Source organism: Triturus cristatus, chromosome 5_2 (genome assembly GCF_964204655.1).
Source record: "Triturus cristatus chromosome 5_2, aTriCri1.1, whole genome shotgun sequence".
NCBI classification, from domain to species: domain Eukaryota; kingdom Metazoa; phylum Chordata; class Amphibia; order Caudata; family Salamandridae; genus Triturus; species Triturus cristatus.
The window spans coordinates 1,117,683,808-1,117,702,385 of NC_140588.1; the positions used below are offsets into that span (position 1 = coordinate 1,117,683,808).

The window sequence follows — 18,578 nt, forward strand, 5'->3', positions numbered from 1 at the left end:
AAAATCATGAAAAAAGTTTCTTTTCTGTGCTAAGTCTTCTTTATGAGAAGCTGAGTGGTGATAAAGCAAAAATAGAAAGTACAAATGAAATTAGAAATCTATTAGATGTTTGTTCAGGACGAACACAGTTTTCACAAAATGTCCAGCAAGATGCATAGGAATTCTTCATGTACATTCTTTTGGTACTTGAAGATGAAGGGGTAGAAATAGAAAATATGTTTGGTATGTCTTATAAATGGGAACATAGTTGTGAAAACTGTTTCTACACATGCAGCTCTAATGTTGATTCAGAAAGGTTTATCTATTTAACATTGCCAGAGACTAAATCAGTGACTTTTAGTAAATTAGTTAAAGATGCCAATCACATCATGGAATGTTCTAAATGTAAATCAGACATGTTTTCAATGTTATTTTTAAAGAAATATGGACAGTATGTAATTTTAATGATGCAACGTTGTAGAGCTGATGGTTCAAAATTGGACACTTTAATAAAGAAGTTTACAGGACAGCAATTAGCAATTTCTGGAAAAACGTTTGTCACAGTTGCAATAATTTTCCATGATGGGCCTATTGTAACTTCTGGTCATTACACAGTTTTTCTTAAATGTGAAAAAGGCTGGACACTGTGTAATGATTCTCAGTTGGTTTTCAAGCAACGTTTGCCTTTTGATTTAGCAAATTCCTATTTAATTTCTCTGCAACCAAAATTTTAGACAGAAATTGCAACATCTGTACAAAACATTATTTACATTTAATTGGATTACCATCGGAAATGTCATCAAATATTATTATAAAATTACCATTTGGCCGTACGGAAAGGTAATAATTTGCATTGTGGACTTCTTTGACAAAAATTATTTTGGTGAATATGCTTATGCAACAGAATTTTCGGACAATATTTACTGAAATTAGTGATTGTTTTTACGTGAGGATTATATTACGGTATGTTTTAATGAGAAGAGATTATCGGCTTTTTTTAAACAATCTTTGTGATTGTTATTTTTTTTTGCCCGCTGTTAAGTGATGAATGCAATTGCTTTTACGATTTACAGTAAAATGCAATATATTCTGAAAACAGCAAAAAAAGGGCAAAAATACGTTTAATGAAAAATGAAAATATGTGCACTGCATTATAAAAAGTATTGTTAAATATTAATACATTTTTCTTTTTTTACAGATTGAGAAAGGAAAAATATAAAAATAAACTTCTTTTCACAAAGTAAAATAAATCACTTATTTTTCTTTTAGTTATTTTCTTTGTCAAGTGTGAAATTTCAGGAATTATCACACATTTACTTTAATGCTCACTTTTTTCACTACTCTTGTCTATGTTTTTTTCATTTCTGTAGAAGTCCCTCATGGACCTTGTAGGGTGATTACATTTTTGGGTTTTTTAAAAAAAAAATAAAAAAAAATGCGCGTACCATACGCGCACGGTAAAAAATAAAAAATAAAAAAAGTCAATTAAAATTTTTTTTAAAAAGTTAAGAAGCAAGGTTGGCTCTTAAAAGAACCGTTGTGTTCATAAAGGGAAAGAGGAAAGAAAGAATGGGAATACTAACAAGGACCACAGATGTGCTGGTCTATCCTATTGTTTATGAGGGAAACACTGATCTCCGCATGAACAATTAGGCCATGACATCTTGTGCACCTCATTGTAACCCTCCCAAAACAAGGGTTTATATCCAGAGGACCAGAAAAGGGTGATGCTCCCACCGCAGAGGAAGTGCTCGGCTGAGCTGCCGAAGAAGTACTCGGCTGAGCATCTGCAGGTGTGCTTGGGTGACTTACTGGAGATGTTTCTCCAGTATGTCTAGCATAAGTCCTGGGATATTTATCCTTAATGTGTCTAACCATAGAGTGATTTCCAAAGGAATACTTCTTCCTAGGATTCCCTCTAGATAAGACACGCTCACAAAGTGAGCAGGTGACTAAAGGAGCATTTACCTTTTTCTGCCCCTCTGGATAGGTGAAGTATTCCCATACATAAGAAGTCTTTTGTTTCCTCCTTCTCTCTCTGATGATGCTGCTACCTGGCTCACTCTCAGAAGAGGACTGCTGTTCTGCCATCGTATCACAAAGACAACTCAGCTCCTTCTCCTAAGGGATCACAAGCAGAAATGAGGGGAATGGGTGTGGTGTAGGAGAGTTCTAGAACTGAAAGTACTTTAAACCATTCAAAAGTGCTGTTTCTTGATCACATGACCAACCGTGCGCGTACGTTATGCTTACGCAGCGCTTACGGAGCGCTTACGGTAAAAGTACGCATGCGCGTATAAAAGACACGCGCATGCGCATAACAGGCACGCTCCAACACTTCCGCGTAACGTGCGCGTGTAACGTATGCGCTTACGCGTCGCGTACGCAGTACGGACGTCTATGTAAATTGCGTAACTATACGCAAACAGAGTAGAAATATTACGTTCGTAAAGCAACACGTGCGCTTACGGTAAGCTTACCGTACGCGCACGTAAAAAAAAAAAAAAGATTCACTATGTTATACTACTATATCTTACCTGTTTGGTTAAAAAAAAGGTGAAAAAATTTATATTGCAGAATTTTAAAAATTTTACCATAGTGTTTAAAGAGAATATAAAATAAAAAAAAAAAGAAGTAAAAAACCTTGCAAAAAGAAAAAAAAAAAAATTCACACACGTTAAATATAAGAATTTGCATTTAAAAAACCATACAAATTCACTGAAAAAAACCATGGGTTTCACTCACGTTATAGTTAGGAATTTTCATTTTAAAAACCTTGCAAATTCACTGAAAAAACCATAGGTTTCACAGACGTTATAGTTAGCTGGACATTTCACTCGTAAAAAACCAATGAAATTCCCCCGTTATAGTTAGTTAAGCTAACTATAACTCGCGCACCCGCAATCCACTGCTGATGACGTCACATATAACATTACTCATGACATGGTCACTGACATCACTCATGACATCACTGATGACATCTCAAATGACATCACTGATGACATCACTGATGACATCATCCTTGTGATAGAGTGGCAGACCTCCTCTCACCCTAATATAACCTTTGATACACACATTCAAAAATAGAAACTAAAATTTTCAAAACAATGGACCTACCAATATCAGTTACAACAATCTATTCAGTAATTTTAAGATCCACATACACATCCACTCATTCACCAACAGTCCTATACAGTCACTCATACATGTACTCACTAATCATATGTACTCATACACCTATACATCCTGTTACACAATGCCACACATCCATAGAGTTACTCACACACATAGTCACTCATGCTAATAAAGAATCAAACATACATTTACTTGCATATACAGTTATACACACACCACCACACTTACTTCTACGGAAACTTACACATACTTAGTCTTTTAAACAATCACTTATAGAAACACATACTTATTCATACAGGAACTCTTTCAATCTCTCACTCTCACATATACTCACTTATATACACCAATAGTCACATAAACTAGTTTAAAACATATGTAGTTACTCATAAAGACACTATTGAGACAGTCTATCACTCACTAACACACCCATACACACACTCATCCACCCATACAGTCCTGCACACATGCTGTCTTCAACACATACAAACAGTGAGTCACTCATTCATGCACCTATGCACTACGTAATACCCCCCACCGAACCATGCAGACACTCAGACTGATACTCAAAAAACCAACTAATAACCTATATAGACACCCATGTAGCTACTCACCAACCCATGCAGCCACTTATACACAAAGTGAGAGACTGATACAGATATTTACATATTTAAACATTACTCACTAAGCCATGTATTCACTATGATACACTTAATCAGTCAGTTACACAATCAATTTTTAAAAAAGAAATCATCCATTTAGACACTTATATACCCATTTATTCTTCCATCGACTTTGAAATATACATACATAAAACATATTTAATTTTCAGAAAAACACACATTCACTGGATGATGTCATCAGTGATGTCATCAGTGATGTCATTTGAGATGTCATCAGTGATGTCATGAGTGATGTCAGTGACCATGTCATGAGTGATGTTATATGTGACGTCATCAGCAGTGGATTGCGGGTGCGCGAGTTATAGTTAGCTTAACTAACTATAACGGGGGAATTTCATTGGTTTTTTACGAGTGAAATGTCCAGCTAACTATAACGTCTGTGAAACCTATGGTTTTTTCAGTGAATATATATATTATTTAGAACATTTCCAGTGTATATCTTCTGTTGATGCAGTTTATTAGCTGTAGATGTAGCCCTTGTGATTTAGTAACCACTTTCCTTTCTCGAAGATATATACTTTGCAGCTTCCGTCATTGTAACCGGAAGTAGAAAATATTTTAACAATTGTATATTTATTATATACATGTAAAATGATGCAATTACTTTTATTTTTTATACTTATATGTATGTTCTGAGTAGATGATTTTCACGATTTTGCAGGTTGTCCATTGGGTGTGCTCTTATATAGAACAGGTGCTTTGTTTTCTGTTGGATGGAAAAAAATCTGACATTTCACTTTAAATGTTAATTTATTTTTAGTTTCTAGGCGTTAATTTTTGCCCGCTATTTGGGTGAGTTTATACTTTAGTATTAATTTATGTATACTTACTTTCTTATGTCTTTTGAAGCTTTTTGATAGTTGTTATTTTCAGGCTTTTTTCACTGTTTCCAGGTGTGGATTTTTCTTTTAGGAAGGCTATATAGAAAGATAAAAGTGGGATACTATTTTTTTAATATATTTACTTCTATAATATTAATTATGTGTTATTTAATATTTTTACGTTTTTAGTTTAAATACATGTTTTACTTACTTGGTTAAGTAGTTGTTGAAATGTATATATTTTTTCTGTAAGGGTTTGGTGAGAAAATCTGGCAGATTTTCCTGGTCTTGCAAAATTTGTCATTTTTGAAGTAGTTAGTTGTGTAAATTAGTGTGCCTTATATATTGTCAATTTAATTGTTTGTTTGATTTCATTGATTGAAGCTGTTTATAGTTTTATTTCATTGGTTGGTTTAGTTTCAGTTGTTTGAATTTTTTTCTTTGTTTGGTCCTTCTATGGCAAATGCTAACTTTGGTATTAGTATTATATTTATTTAAATAATTTTAAAGCACACTGTCACCAGACGGATATCCTGGCACTGTAGCAGTAATTGTATTCCCATGAAGATAAAGGCAGAGAATCAGAGAATATATTGTTACAAACATCCAATATCTTGGAAACAACTAGGTCTTTAAATCTCTCTTGAATTTGAGCAAATCCGCCAGGCCCCTCTGTTCAGATGGTAGCTTCTTCCACAGATTGGAGGCGTTCATGGAGAACACACGGACCTGTTGTTGAATCTTCCAAAACCTGTGTTCCTAGACGATATTGGCAGCTGCATAATGTAGAGCCCTTCCACGGTCATATCTTTACAATCTACACTGTAGATGTAGAAGACCAACAATTTAAATGGCCCTCATTACAATGCACATTGCCTTAAAAAAGATCTTCTGCTCCACATTGAACCAATGAAGTTTCCTTATAGCCTTTGATGCTGACAACCTCATTGATCTTTTCAGTGTCAATTTTGCTACAGCCACCAGCACTCAGGTAGTTGGGGGCTCCTAATAAGAGCACTGCAGTAATCAAGTCTGTTAGAATAATGCTGCTCACAATTAATGCTCTGGACTAATCAGATAAAACAGGCATCCGTTTTCTTAATCCTAGTAACAGTAAAAAGCAAACCCCAACCATATTGTTCATATGTTTTTCCTGAGAAAACACAGTTATCTACAGTGACTCCAAGGGTGTGTAGTGCTTCTGAGAAGCATAAACACATTTTTAGTAGGGAGGCATCACAATTGTATTAACTGAACAGCATAAAAGTGATGTCTTCTTCCTGTTTAATGTCAGAGAGTTTGCATGTATCCAATGTACAACATTTGCAATACAAGTCTAGAAAGCTGTTACAGCCTCTGGTTGCTTGTTGTTTAAAGACAGAATCAACAGTGTATCGTTTGCATAGTCATTCACAGGAATATCATGCATCTTAATCAAGGAACAGCACAGGGATATGTGCTGATCTCTGAAGCACCCCCTGTCTGATATGTCTAAACGTTGATTAATAAGGGGTAACGCCACTGCCTGACGACAATCTTACAAGTAAGATTTTATCCATTTCCAAACCATCCTACCAACACCCAAATATGCCAATCTTGTCAGCAGGGAGTGGCGGTTGACAGATTCAACATAACAATGTAGATTTACTACTATCTGCCCTCATAGGTAACTCATCCAATGCAGTCAACAGAGCCATCTCTGTGCCATGGCCCTGTCTAAAGCCAAAATGTTTCTCTAAAAGCCAGGAGTGAAACACTAAATAGAAGGATCAAGTCTTGCTACCATAACGTTCCAGGTTTTTCACTGGAAACGGCAGGAGAGAGATTGGCCCGTAGTTACTTAAAACCACTGGGTCTGCTGAGGTCTTCTTTAACAGAGGCATGACCACGGCCTTCTTCCAGCTACAAGGTACTGAACCAGATTCTAAATATTGATTTCAGTGGCAACATCAACTAATTCATCAATTTTTTTCCACTGCTTAGGCAGGAGAGGATCTAAAGGATATTCCGATATCATTGATGTAAAAATTGACAACAGATTCTCCTCTGTAATTGGCCCAAAGAAATCAAACCCACCATGAGTGCTCTTCAAGTGGTTAACTCTATCAACCCTAGCATACCTCCGCATTCCCGGGGACTCTATATTCAGTGTGGAAGTAGCAATCATAGTAGTGCTATTATTAGAAGGTTCAGGTTCCACCTCAGATATGTTATTAATATCATCCAAGATCTAGCTGCTGCATAGGAATAGTTTATTGTTTTAAACACTTTGGGGACGATTCCGGTAGGAAGGGCTCCGCCCGCATCAGAATGTGCCAGCCGGATTCCTTTCCGACCGAGCCATTCCAATGGGCTCGGTCGGAAAGGAATCCAACTCAGATTTTCAGATGGCTGACGACAGGCTCGGGTGCCATCCAAAAATCCTTCAGTACTCCCCCGGCCGCCTCTTTACGACTGAGGGAGTACGATGGAAGTTTCTCACTGCCTTTTCATGCCGGTCTTTCCAGCACAAAAAGGCAGTCGGAAACTGTCTTTGTGGGCCCCCAGTAGGGCCCCCATGGGTGCGAGGCTGCCGAATGGCGGCCTGGGGGCACCTATGGTGCCCCTGTGCAGATCACTGCACCCAGTGGCAGGCACCCTGGGATACAGGCCACAGGGTGCAGGGATGGACTGCACCCCTCCATTGCACAATGTGAGCATGCATTCCGCCCTGAATGCATGCTCCTATTGTGTGGTATACGACTGCGACCAAACAGGGTTCGGCCATATCGTACTTGCCGGGCCGGGACCGACGACAGTGGGTCGGTCGTTCACAGTTCCTGACCGATGTTGGACGGACTTAGGTCCGTACGACATCGGAATCAGCCCCTCTGTTAGAAAGTTCCAGAAAAATCTCAAAGATCTTCTTTTCACTATTAGCAGGCAGTAAAATAGAATCTGTATAAAAGCCAGCTTTTTTGTCCCAATCTCCTTTTTATACTTTTTAATACTGACTTTAGATTTTTTTTTGTCTTCGTCCATATAAGGCGGATGCCATTTCCGTTCTAATTGTCTGCACTTTAGATTTGCTGCTTTTAGAGACTCATAAAGCCATGGGGCTAATGGGTGATTACGAGGTTTGAGCTTAATCAGAGGGGCTACTTTTCCAAAACTACTGTAGTCTCTTCACTAAACATCCTACAATTAGTCTCAGTTGCCTAATTGGGATCACAACTATCAAAAATATTCAAAGATGATCCCATCAGCAGGATTTTCAAGCTTATGCCAAGTCCTCCTCTTCCTCTCCAAGGTTGGTTCTTAACCACGATCAAATCATTTGGTGCAAAAATTAAATGTAATGGATAGCCTCCCTGAAGAGTATGGCCTTGTTCCAGTTATTTCACCCTAAAATGTCACACAAACTCTCTCCCCTTCTGCCCAGAGATTTACATTTCCTAGAATAAAAAAGAGAGAGCCATGTTTAAAAGTACATCTGAAAACAGCGGAAGGTGAGTGATATGGGATCCTGGTGGTCTCTGAATTTAAAAACAGTCCTAAAACATCCCATCCTTCTGACTCATTGATGAGCAGACTAGAAATGTTCAATTGTTCCTTATAAATGAAACCCACTGCCCCCTTTCTTATTTAACCGGGGTTTGTGAGGGGCCTTTTTATACCATGGTACATAACATACCTTACCTAGACCAACTGCTCAAGTGGTAGTTGTCCAGGTTTATGTTATGAATAGTGCATCTCAGCTTCCTGTTATGTTATGTTATGGTAAGATTCAAGAAATACGTTTATTTCTTCAATATGTTTTAGAGGCCTGGCATTGAGTAACTATAAATCAAACATTCTGACAGACTGACCATTGATGAATTGACCTCAAAATTCAGTTCTCTATTGGAAATTACCTTGATTGTGGGTTGGGGTGGTGGGAACTGGTTATGTATTGCATATGGCTGCTCTCTGGAATAGCGTAATGATATGTGCCTGAAAAACATCCTTTCCCTGATGCTTTGGATGGCTACCAGCAGCATGGCTGGCACTGTGGAAGGTTGTTGCACGGACAGGCACAGGCAACTTGTAGTCACTCCAACCTTCTTAATATAAGCTAGACCAGCAACAATAAACCGGTAACAATGGTGGTCCTGCTCTAAAAGGAGGGAACCTCCAAAGTACAAAACATGCAGATAAAATAAGAGCTTTGCCCCAAAGAAATTTTAAAAAGTTTTTTAAACAATCAGCATACTGTCATTGTTCTTTCCAACACAGTCACACTTGGTCTATGATATATTTTGCTACTTTTGAATATAAGTTGATATGTGTTTATTGTATTTATACATTTATCGCTATATATTTAGCAATTGTTCGGTTGCAGTTTAAATGTTTCTAGTTTATGTTTACATTTTTGTAGGGTTGTAATTTTTGGTTATATATTTTTGAGGGTGAAAAATAAATGTAATATATTTTTGTTTAATTTAAATATGCGTATAAAAGGTATTTGTTTTATTTAAGGTAACTCTTTTATGTTAAAAGCGTTTGTTTATATATGTAATACTGATTTTCTCATTTTTATGTTGACATTATTGATGATGACTTTGTGTTTTTGATATATTTGACATATTATATTTGAATTTAAAGGTAACCATATTTTTACCGAAAAAAATAAAAATAGATATTTTACAACAATATTTTTGTTCTTGATTTTTGTGCTTTACTTGTTAATCATTGGAAAACAATATTTTTGTGTTTGTTATTCAATCTTCGATATTTTTCGGTTTTGATATTTCATGCATTAATTTTATTTCAGTGATCCTGCATTCATCACACTCCCATGCTGATCACACTGTACAGTAGTAACACGTAGTGGTATGTCCAGTCGGTGCACAAGAGCTGTACCCGAGGTCCTTGTTTTACCACCATTATCTGAAGCTTTTGCGTTATCAGCACAGAGTGAAAGAGGCTATTGGACTTCCACAATGAGTATATGACAAACGTTGTATAGATATTAGACAGCAGAGGTGACATGGAAATTAATAAAGAATCTACATTGAATTCTCCATTCTCAGTCTCTGCTGCATTCTGTCCGGAAAGGCCTGAAGTCATTTACGACCCCGCCTGGTGACACATGAGCCACTCTCCAACCAAGCAATGGTGCTAGTCATATCCACCATATCAAAGAATGCCAACAAATCCAAGGGCTTTAGCAGGTGATATGAATCTGGTCCACAATGAGGAAGAGATTGTCCCAAACAATAGAAAAGCAGCTGCTGTTTCCCTTGACTATTGCCGAGACTGGACTGAGGTGGAGCTTAGACTAGACTGTTCCTATTGGAGCAGGGTCAAGATTGATTTGTGATTTGTGTATTGCTGGTTTCAAGAGGAGGTGGCATGATGAGTGAAATAAAGATGGAGCAGGAAGTGGCCTGAAGTAATCGCCAGTGGCTGAGATTAATTCAAGCATTCATCCATTTTCTATACTGCGGAGCACTTTATGAACCTCAACATAGCATGAATCATTTCCATAATTTATTAAAAAATGTCTTTAAATTGCTATTTAGATTCTTACCTTTGCCAATGGGATGAGTCAAACGTAGTCAATTTTAATTACTTTAGTCAAGATGTGGTCCACCAAGTATAGGCTTTGTCCATTCTACGTTTTTTGCATACCAACCTCAGTTGAATGTTTGCTTCAATGCCACTTTTCATATAATGCTCACAAACTCACACCATTACCTACAATGCTTCTCATGTGCAAACCTATGCATATGCACAATAAATTTATTTTTAGTTAGCCTTACATTGACATTCAAACAAGTACCCCAATTTGTTTATATTTGTCAGGGTATGTGAGGGCCTCGAGTGGTGACTAAAAACAAATTTGGGTGTTTGAAAGCTTGAGTGACGCTCTCTGAATGGAAGTTGGTTGTGCCTGCAGATAAAGTTTGAGGGCTGGTTAGAGTCAAGGTTAAACAAGGGTCTTTTGAGGGCCTGTTGATGTTTTAAGGAATAATAAGGGTCTCTAAAGTTCAGCTGTGGGACAAAAAAGGCCAGCCTGGGTGACTGAAGATAATTTAAGGGTCTCTTGAGGTCCTAAAGGAGGTTTCCGAGGGCACAGCAAGGATACATGAGAGATGACATTGGTTGTTTAAATATTGACTAGTGCTCTTTGCCTGAGTACCAGGCAGAGGGAGGACACACTCTCTATGAGGAAGTCTAGAAGTGTGTTTGAGAGTGGACCAGGGTCTTTAATAGCCTGCAAAAGTGTTGCTACTGACCAACTAAGGATCTTTAAAGGTCAGCTGGGAAAGTATTGGGACTTTTGGTTTTTGAAGCGGTTGACAGGTTAGACAAGTTGTTTTTCATTGGTGCCCATGCCTTTATGGGCCCAGGTCTACGGATATATTTTGTATCTCAAAAGGGCAGCAATAGGTTGAAAATATGAAACTGGGGCCACAGGGCACCAACATCAGCAGACGCTCATCTCCTGTACAGCATTCTAGGACCAGGCCCTGTTAATCCTACCTGAATGAGAAAATCATTTGGCAGAAGGCTTTACTCACCATCATAACACTTTTGGAACTCCAGGATTCAGGATCGGTGAGTGGAGCATGCATCAATGCCCTTCACCTGAGCTTTGCTTCTCAGTACCCAGAACCCAAAGTTGTGGCAAGGATGGACAGACGTGCTCCTTTGAAGGATTTGGCACAGAGTCGGTCTGCATCTGGATAGTGACCGGGCCTTCCTGACAATCAGCTGAGCTCAGAGAGCTCTGAAGGGATCCACAAATGGCTTCAGATGAGACTGCATTTGGAGTCTAGAAACGTGTGGAGGTGAGATTCGCACGCTTCTCCTTATCCTCAGATGTTAGTAAAGATTGCAGCACAGTGACACATTTTGGAAAGGATACCACAGGACTGCTGGGATTGTTGCTGGACTTACAGGTTAGCAGTGTGTGCCCATGTGGCTCTTGACTGGATGAGTGTTCTTGGGGGTCACAGGGTTTCATAAACATTTTGACAATTGGTATCAAGTATGAGCTCCCGATGTTGGGGTGTGGATGGACCTCCTGGAAGTTGATGAGCTTCAGGGGTGGCCTCCAACACCCTTCACTGCACTGATTAAGAGCAGCAACCTCTCGATCACAAAATTCTGAGGCATGGGTCCACCTGATGGTTAAGCTATGAGATGAGACTAAGTCAGAGTTAACCTCAAGTCTTCAATCAAAGAGCTAAGTGACAAATTAGATTTTATTCATACTGATATCAGTTTCCAGGTTCTGGAAATGGAGCTAAAAATGAAACAATTGAAAATTGTAAAATCACCGCCAGAGACAGCACTTGACTCCCTACACTCATGAGTAAATATGGTGTGCTTACATGTGAGTACCTTGTAAACTATTGTAGGTGGTATAACATCCACATTAAGGATGTGGACGAAGGTGCAAAACCACCTGAGTTTCAAGCCTCCATGGATCGAACAATCATTTAACTCTTAGGTAATAAACACTCAGGGCCTGATTCACAAAAGTAAGCTCACACATGTGTATAAGTTTACATTTTTTTGAAATTCTACAAGGAATTTTATGAGTAGTGTGTTTACGAGTGAGCTGTCTCTGCACTCATTGCAGAGACTCCACCCAAAAAAAATAGGCAGTTATAAAGATATTACTATAAAAATTCCATTTTGAATTCTTAAAAATGTAAACTTACACTAAAGTAAATCAGGCCCTAAGAGATTAAGTTGGAGAAAGTCCACTGGGTAGATAAGCCCAGCAGACTTGCCCTCACCAAATTCCACATTTTTAGGGAAACAAAGGCATTGTGAGGACTGCAATGTTCCTGTCTAATATCTATTTCCAAAGCTTTGCATTCTCTTTCTACCAATACATTGCACTCCCACAGACTCACATTCCATTCAGTCACTGAAATTAGAAAATCAAGTACAGATGGATACAACCTCTGACCTGTGCACTTGATGTGACTGCGTCTGACAGTAGATACCCTGATTATTACTTCCCCCTTATACTTTATTGCTTCTTATTGAATCCCCAGGTCTCAGTAGCATTGAGTTGAAACCTTTGGTGTTCTGTCTTTTTCGGCTCGACAATGATAGTCCTAAGAGACAGCTTTTAGGATCTATCCTTACTTTGAGCTGTCTCTAACTACAGTCACGCTAACTGTCACTGCTATTCAGCTGAAAAATACATGTTATGCTAACAGAAGCTTGCTGTTGCAAACTCAGATGTTGAAAGGTAATAACAATTTGATTTAGTGGTATTTGGGTGGGAGAGTTGCAGGTTCTCTATGTCTGCTTTTTTAGGACGTTTACCCCAATATATGAGTCAAGAATGACATGTCGACACTAGGTACTCATTTGAGGGCACACTAAAACATTGTACTTGGAGTTGCCATACCTCAACCTTTTAGCAGTTGTTTGCAAAACATCTCTCTCAATTCCAAAGGGGTAAATGTTCCTACTAAGATGATCAAAATATGGGTATTCCTCTCTGATCAGGGAAGTGATATTATTGCCAAATAAAAGATGCCTTCCTATAGATATGACAGGACTGGCTTCTGTAAATAAAAAGTACTACCAATTGTCCTTTCACTCTTCTGCAGCCATCAAGCACAGTGGCCTGGTCCTCTTGTTCTACAATGCATTACAGTTTACTCCACTACCAAAGGAAAAGGATAGAGAGGGTTGATATGTCTTGGGCACAATATGTATCTGTGAATTTGCTTGATTATAATTGAGACATTATGACTTCCTGGACTTTCTAAGCATTTTGTTTAGGTTCGACAAATGAGGTGTGTTACTCACTAGAGACTTGAACCTGGTATTGAACCTCCAGAAAGACAGGTTGGTGAAGTGCTGTCTAAAGTCATGGACCTTTTTTAAAAGCTTGAAAGGAGGTATTAATTCTCTGGGAATACAAGAAGTGTGGACAGAACTATTAGGCAACACTAAGAATTTTTATTTTGTCTCACATGTACACTGTACTTATTCATAAATTCATTATATCTACATCAGTAATGCTCTTTTTCCAAAGGCATGGTCACTGTACGCACTATTGTCTTATTGAGCCAAAGTCCTGTTTCATTAACTCTATTATTTTAACAAGACTCTCAACAGGAGCAACATGGCTAATCGACCCAGCTATCTTCAGAGATCCCATTATAAGGTGGACCTCACCTTCAAGATCAATGAATCTTTCTCTCCTGATGGTCCTGGGGGAGGAGGTGATGAGGACTAATTAATATACCTTTGAGAAAGAAATCTGAGCAAATATAGGTCTCACAAGGGTTATAACAGGGCTGAAGAAGCTCTCAACAAGGAAAGGGAAGAGTTGGAGCAAATGCTTCCATTTTCAGAGCAGGTGTAAGGAGCTAGAGCTCCAAGAGGTAAATTTAATGATCTGAAGACTAACAAAGCTAAAACGACTCTTCAGTTACTCGATAAAATATGATATGATCATCACAATAATATTGGCACATTTTGTGCTTGTCATTTGGGGCAAACAAACAAAAGGCCTATCTCACCAAAATGTTATGTCCTGCAGGTAAGACTCTTATCTCAGACGTTGACATGCTCAATAGTTTCCTGAATAACTGATCTTCCTTGAAGTGGAGAGACTCCCCCTCTGACCAAGACCAATTAAAGTACCTATGATCTTTCCTCTAGCCTTACTCTGTTCACAGGCAACACATTTAAGGTGTAGGCCTATAGGAGAAGGTCTTACAAAATATTTGTTAACCTCGTAGTTTTGAGGTTGACTGAGCTTTTCATGACCTATTTTGATAATTAAATGGTGACACCCACTATGAGAGCTGCAAATATATCCCTCATACCTAAGCCAGGAAAGCAGCGTAGGCTGTGCCAAAATGATAGGCCATAATCCTCTTAAACGCAGAAACAAAATTATTTACGAAGATTCTTGAGAACTACTTGGAGGCTCTTCTACCTGTTATTATCCAGGCAAATGGTTATGTTTTACAAACTGTTGCCAGACAAACAAAAGTGTTAGGCGAGTACTCAACCTTGTTGAGAAGATCAACTGGAAAGCAATACTGGTTGTCCCAATCTTGCTGGATGTGGAGATTGCTTTCATCAGTGTGGACGGATGTTTTCAATATAAGGTGCTCTTTGGGCTGAGGCTGGGCATACAAAGCATGCACTGGGCTACCCATGCATTGAATGGGCCCTCTGGAGCTCAGCTGTCCACAATCTCTCCCTCTTTGCTGAGAATGTTCTTCTCATCTTATCCTCCCCCGGGTCCTCTGCCCCACAAATAGTCAGTCAACTGGAAGTGTTTGAAAGAGTGGCAAGGCTTATAACAAATCTCATCAAATATGAGATATTGTGGGTTATTCTCTCCTGGGCACACCTTAATGCACTGAGATGTCACAACCATTTTGATGGATGACCCAGTCTATCAGTTATTTGGGAGCCAAAATGAATCCTGTAATGTTTTATTATAATATAAGGTGAAGCACTTGCACTTTCTCTTCAAAGGCTCCCTATAAGTTATTGATAAAACATGGCCCCTTATGGAAAGGAACTTACTGGTAAGATGTTTGTGGCTTCCTTGAGGTCCAAGGAAGACAGACCCATGAACATACACATGTACAACCCACTGGACACATCCTCTGTGGTCTAGGACAGTGTTTAAAAATGCCCTAACTATTTTATTGTTCACACCAGTCCTAAATGAAGGACAGTTAGCCAAATGATGAGAAGGGAGGTGTATGAAGTCCAATTTGTTTAAACAGTGTGAGTTTATTGAATGCATCCCTATGGAGAGTCTATCGTCTCTCCTGTGCCACGGGCCTACTCCTCATTGTCAATCTTGATAATGTCTCTGGTCCCTCTCCCGTTTTGCTTCACTCTTACATTCCTGTCCTTATCTGCCTTCCCCTCTCTCTTCCTTCCCCTGCCCCCTAGATTGTTCTTGTCTTCGATTTTCTGCCGCTTTTACTGTTATTCCACTGCTTTACGTTGCCTCACCTAGCGTGTTCGTTTGCCATCCTCGAGTATTGTCATGTCCTTCATCCCTGTTTTTACTGTGTAACTTTGTGTAATTTATTGTACCTCTGTACATACTCTTGTAAAACGCTCTGATACCTTAGGGTCTAGCCAGCACTATATAAAACTCATTAAATAAATGGATAGAGGGTGGAGAGACAGAATGTAAGAGAGGGAGAATGGAGTAAAGGCTAACCAAAGAAATTCCTATTTCTTACAATATTTGTAATAAAGTGAATGCATACACATCTTTGTATCTTTAATGCCTATATGTTTTTCTCTGATTTAATGGGACATTCATTCATGTTCCAGTGACATTCAGTTAAATTAATAATAGTCCAAACCCTTTGCGTCTGACTTCTCAACAGAATACTTCCAATGATGGCAAGATAAAGTAAGGGCCATCAAAGGAAGGACTTCCTACCATCTACCCTATTTAGAGTAAAACCTGGGTTCTAAGATCCAGGAACATAATTATGACCCCGTCACCCTGTAAGGAAACTCCCAGCATGTGGGACCATTCATTTTTTCTTTTTCAAATCCAAACTTCTGAACTTTTTTTTGAAGTTACAAGTTTGCTAGTCAGCTGGATAAATAGTAAATGTGTTATGTTATATGCAGGACTGCCATGTGTGAAATCTTTACTATATAGCAAGCGCTTGGGTGAATCATTATGTTTTTCTGCTATTTCCAAGACCACCAGCCAAACTGAGCAGAATCTCTGCTGTTTAGCAAGTGAATGGGGAAATAATGACTATTTGCGCAGCCTCCAGCTGCTTAGTAGTGCTGAATCTCTGTAATTTAGCCAGCAAATGGATAAATAGTTAGGTTTCCCTGCTATTTTCAAGGCTCCCGGCAAAAAAAAATAATAATTTTGACTATTTCAACAGCAGCCAAGTAAACAGCAGAAAACATTCATTATTTACCCGGTGGCTGGGTCATTAGCTGCTACCAAAATACTGGGTTGGAAATGTGGATGGGTGTAAACTGTTCTCATGTCCCTGAGAAATATTGTAAGAGTTCTGGGAATGTTGAGTGATCCACTGAGACAGTGAAAGGGCAGAGTGCTTCTGGGCAAATAGTGCATAATCTGTATAATTCAGCCAGGGGTCGGCTACATAGTGAAGTGTTTTTGCTAGTTGCTTGACTACTGGCCAAACAATGCAGGATCCTTAGCCAGCAGCGGGGCGAGCAGTGAAGTTTCTCTGTTCTTTTCAAGGCTGACAACAAAATAGCAAATGTTTTCTGCCCTGTCATTAGAGGCCATTAAGTAGCAGTGGAATTCATGGGCGATCGACTTGTTGTTTAGTATTTCCTCATTGTTGACAGATGAGTGACCATGTGACCTTCATGTGTGATTGTTGAACTTCTCTGAGGATTGCTTGTCTTTAACTGACCGAGTCGTTATTAGCCATATGTACTTTATCCCTCTGGCCATCATCATCTGCACACACCGCATTAATATACTCTCCTAAGATACTGATGTGCAACTCATACTTTCCCTCTTGCATAAGACCTCGCATACAAGACACAGGTTCACCGACTGCTTGACCGGAGTTGTCAACTGTAAATATTGAATATTTCCTGACATTTTCAAGGCAGCTTGCCAAACAGTATATGATTTCTACTACTTAGCCAGTGTCCATGTAAATAGCAGAGACAATGATGGAAGCTACACGGTTTTATAGTTTTACCTCCTTGTTATCGGATGAGATGAAATAAGGTAACCTTTATATGTGATTGCTGGACATCTCGCGGGGATTTTTCACTTAAACTGATGAAGTCATAATTGACCTTACATGCACTTTACTTGATTTTCCCGGCTGGATTTCTTAGAGATGGTGAAGCTAAGCTTTGGTGGATTTCAGCATTAATATCACAGATACTCGGAGGGGGAGGGGGGTGGGGTGCCCTCTGATTGGACTTGGAACAATGTTGACAAAACCACCTTTGTTGGATGCTGTGCCACTTTTTTCCTTATCCTGTTGCTATCTTTGGCTAGTTGTGTATAATGCACCTGATTTGAATGCTTCTAAGCCGTAGGTTATGACAGTAGAAACCTTTCCGAAAAGCTGCAGTGCATAGTTTATTGGTGCACATTCATCCTTGATATATCTCCACTGAAGACAAAAAGAAGAAACATCGATCACACCGAGGTGCCAACTTCCGCTTCCTGATTCGCATTCCAATCACAACACTTAGATCTGAAGATTTGCAAACTTTTATGATCAAGAGACAAGTAAATAATAAACCAGAACTGAGAATAAAAATGGTATTATTCAGTGAAATAGATTTGTACCATTATTTTGAAAGGTACATTTTAGAACAATATGTTCTCAGAACAGCAATGTTTCTCCACACCTTGCTGCAGATGGTCATTTTCTGCACTGCATTTCTTGTGCTAACAGAGACAATGAAAGAGATCTCAGGATCTCCGGAATGGAGGTGCCACATACCTGAGGAGAAGGTCTTATGCAACAGAGGAAACACCCGTCGAACAGAGTCTTCGATAAACGCTGATTCCTGCCCAACATATTTGCTCATCAGTGACCGAGGCTCCAGGTAGCAATTATGGAGTTCCTGCAGTTCAGAAACCGATGCCATCCTGTATGAGAAGAACTGTCAAGGTTTACTACTGCAACGCCTGGCCCTACTTTTATACTATGTAATTTAACTTGTAGATTATTGATAAATAGATTCAACTCAGTTTTAGTATGCATGTGCTTCAAAACTCATGCCAAATTCACTGTTTACCTGTAGTCACACATCTTGAGAGGGAAGATTGTAAACATTTCATTGTGTGTGTCAAGCATACTGTTGTAAATCATGAGGCAAAGGGAATTGCCACTGTTGTAAATAGCATTTCACAATCCGGTCTTGATTTTCAGTAAACATTGAGTTGTATCATTTAATGAAGTAGTGCAGAAAACAAACCACAAGATAAAAGAATATTAAA

At 38.8% G+C, this 18,578-nt stretch overlaps 1 protein-coding gene across 1 annotated transcript in view; it reads right to left on the reverse strand.

Annotated features, from left to right (window-relative positions):
• The window catches only part of LOC146829847 (nicotinamide N-methyltransferase-like), a 72,036-nt gene extending 53,800 nt beyond the window's left edge, over positions 1-18,236 (reverse strand). Inside the window, exon 1 of the mRNA XM_085608517.1 lies at positions 18,079-18,236. Coding sequence (XP_085464643.1) covers positions 18,079-18,226 — 148 coding nt within the window. The 5' untranslated portion in view covers positions 18,227-18,236. The remainder of the gene's footprint in view (positions 1-18,078) is intronic.
• Positions 18,237-18,578: the final 342 nt, after the last annotated feature.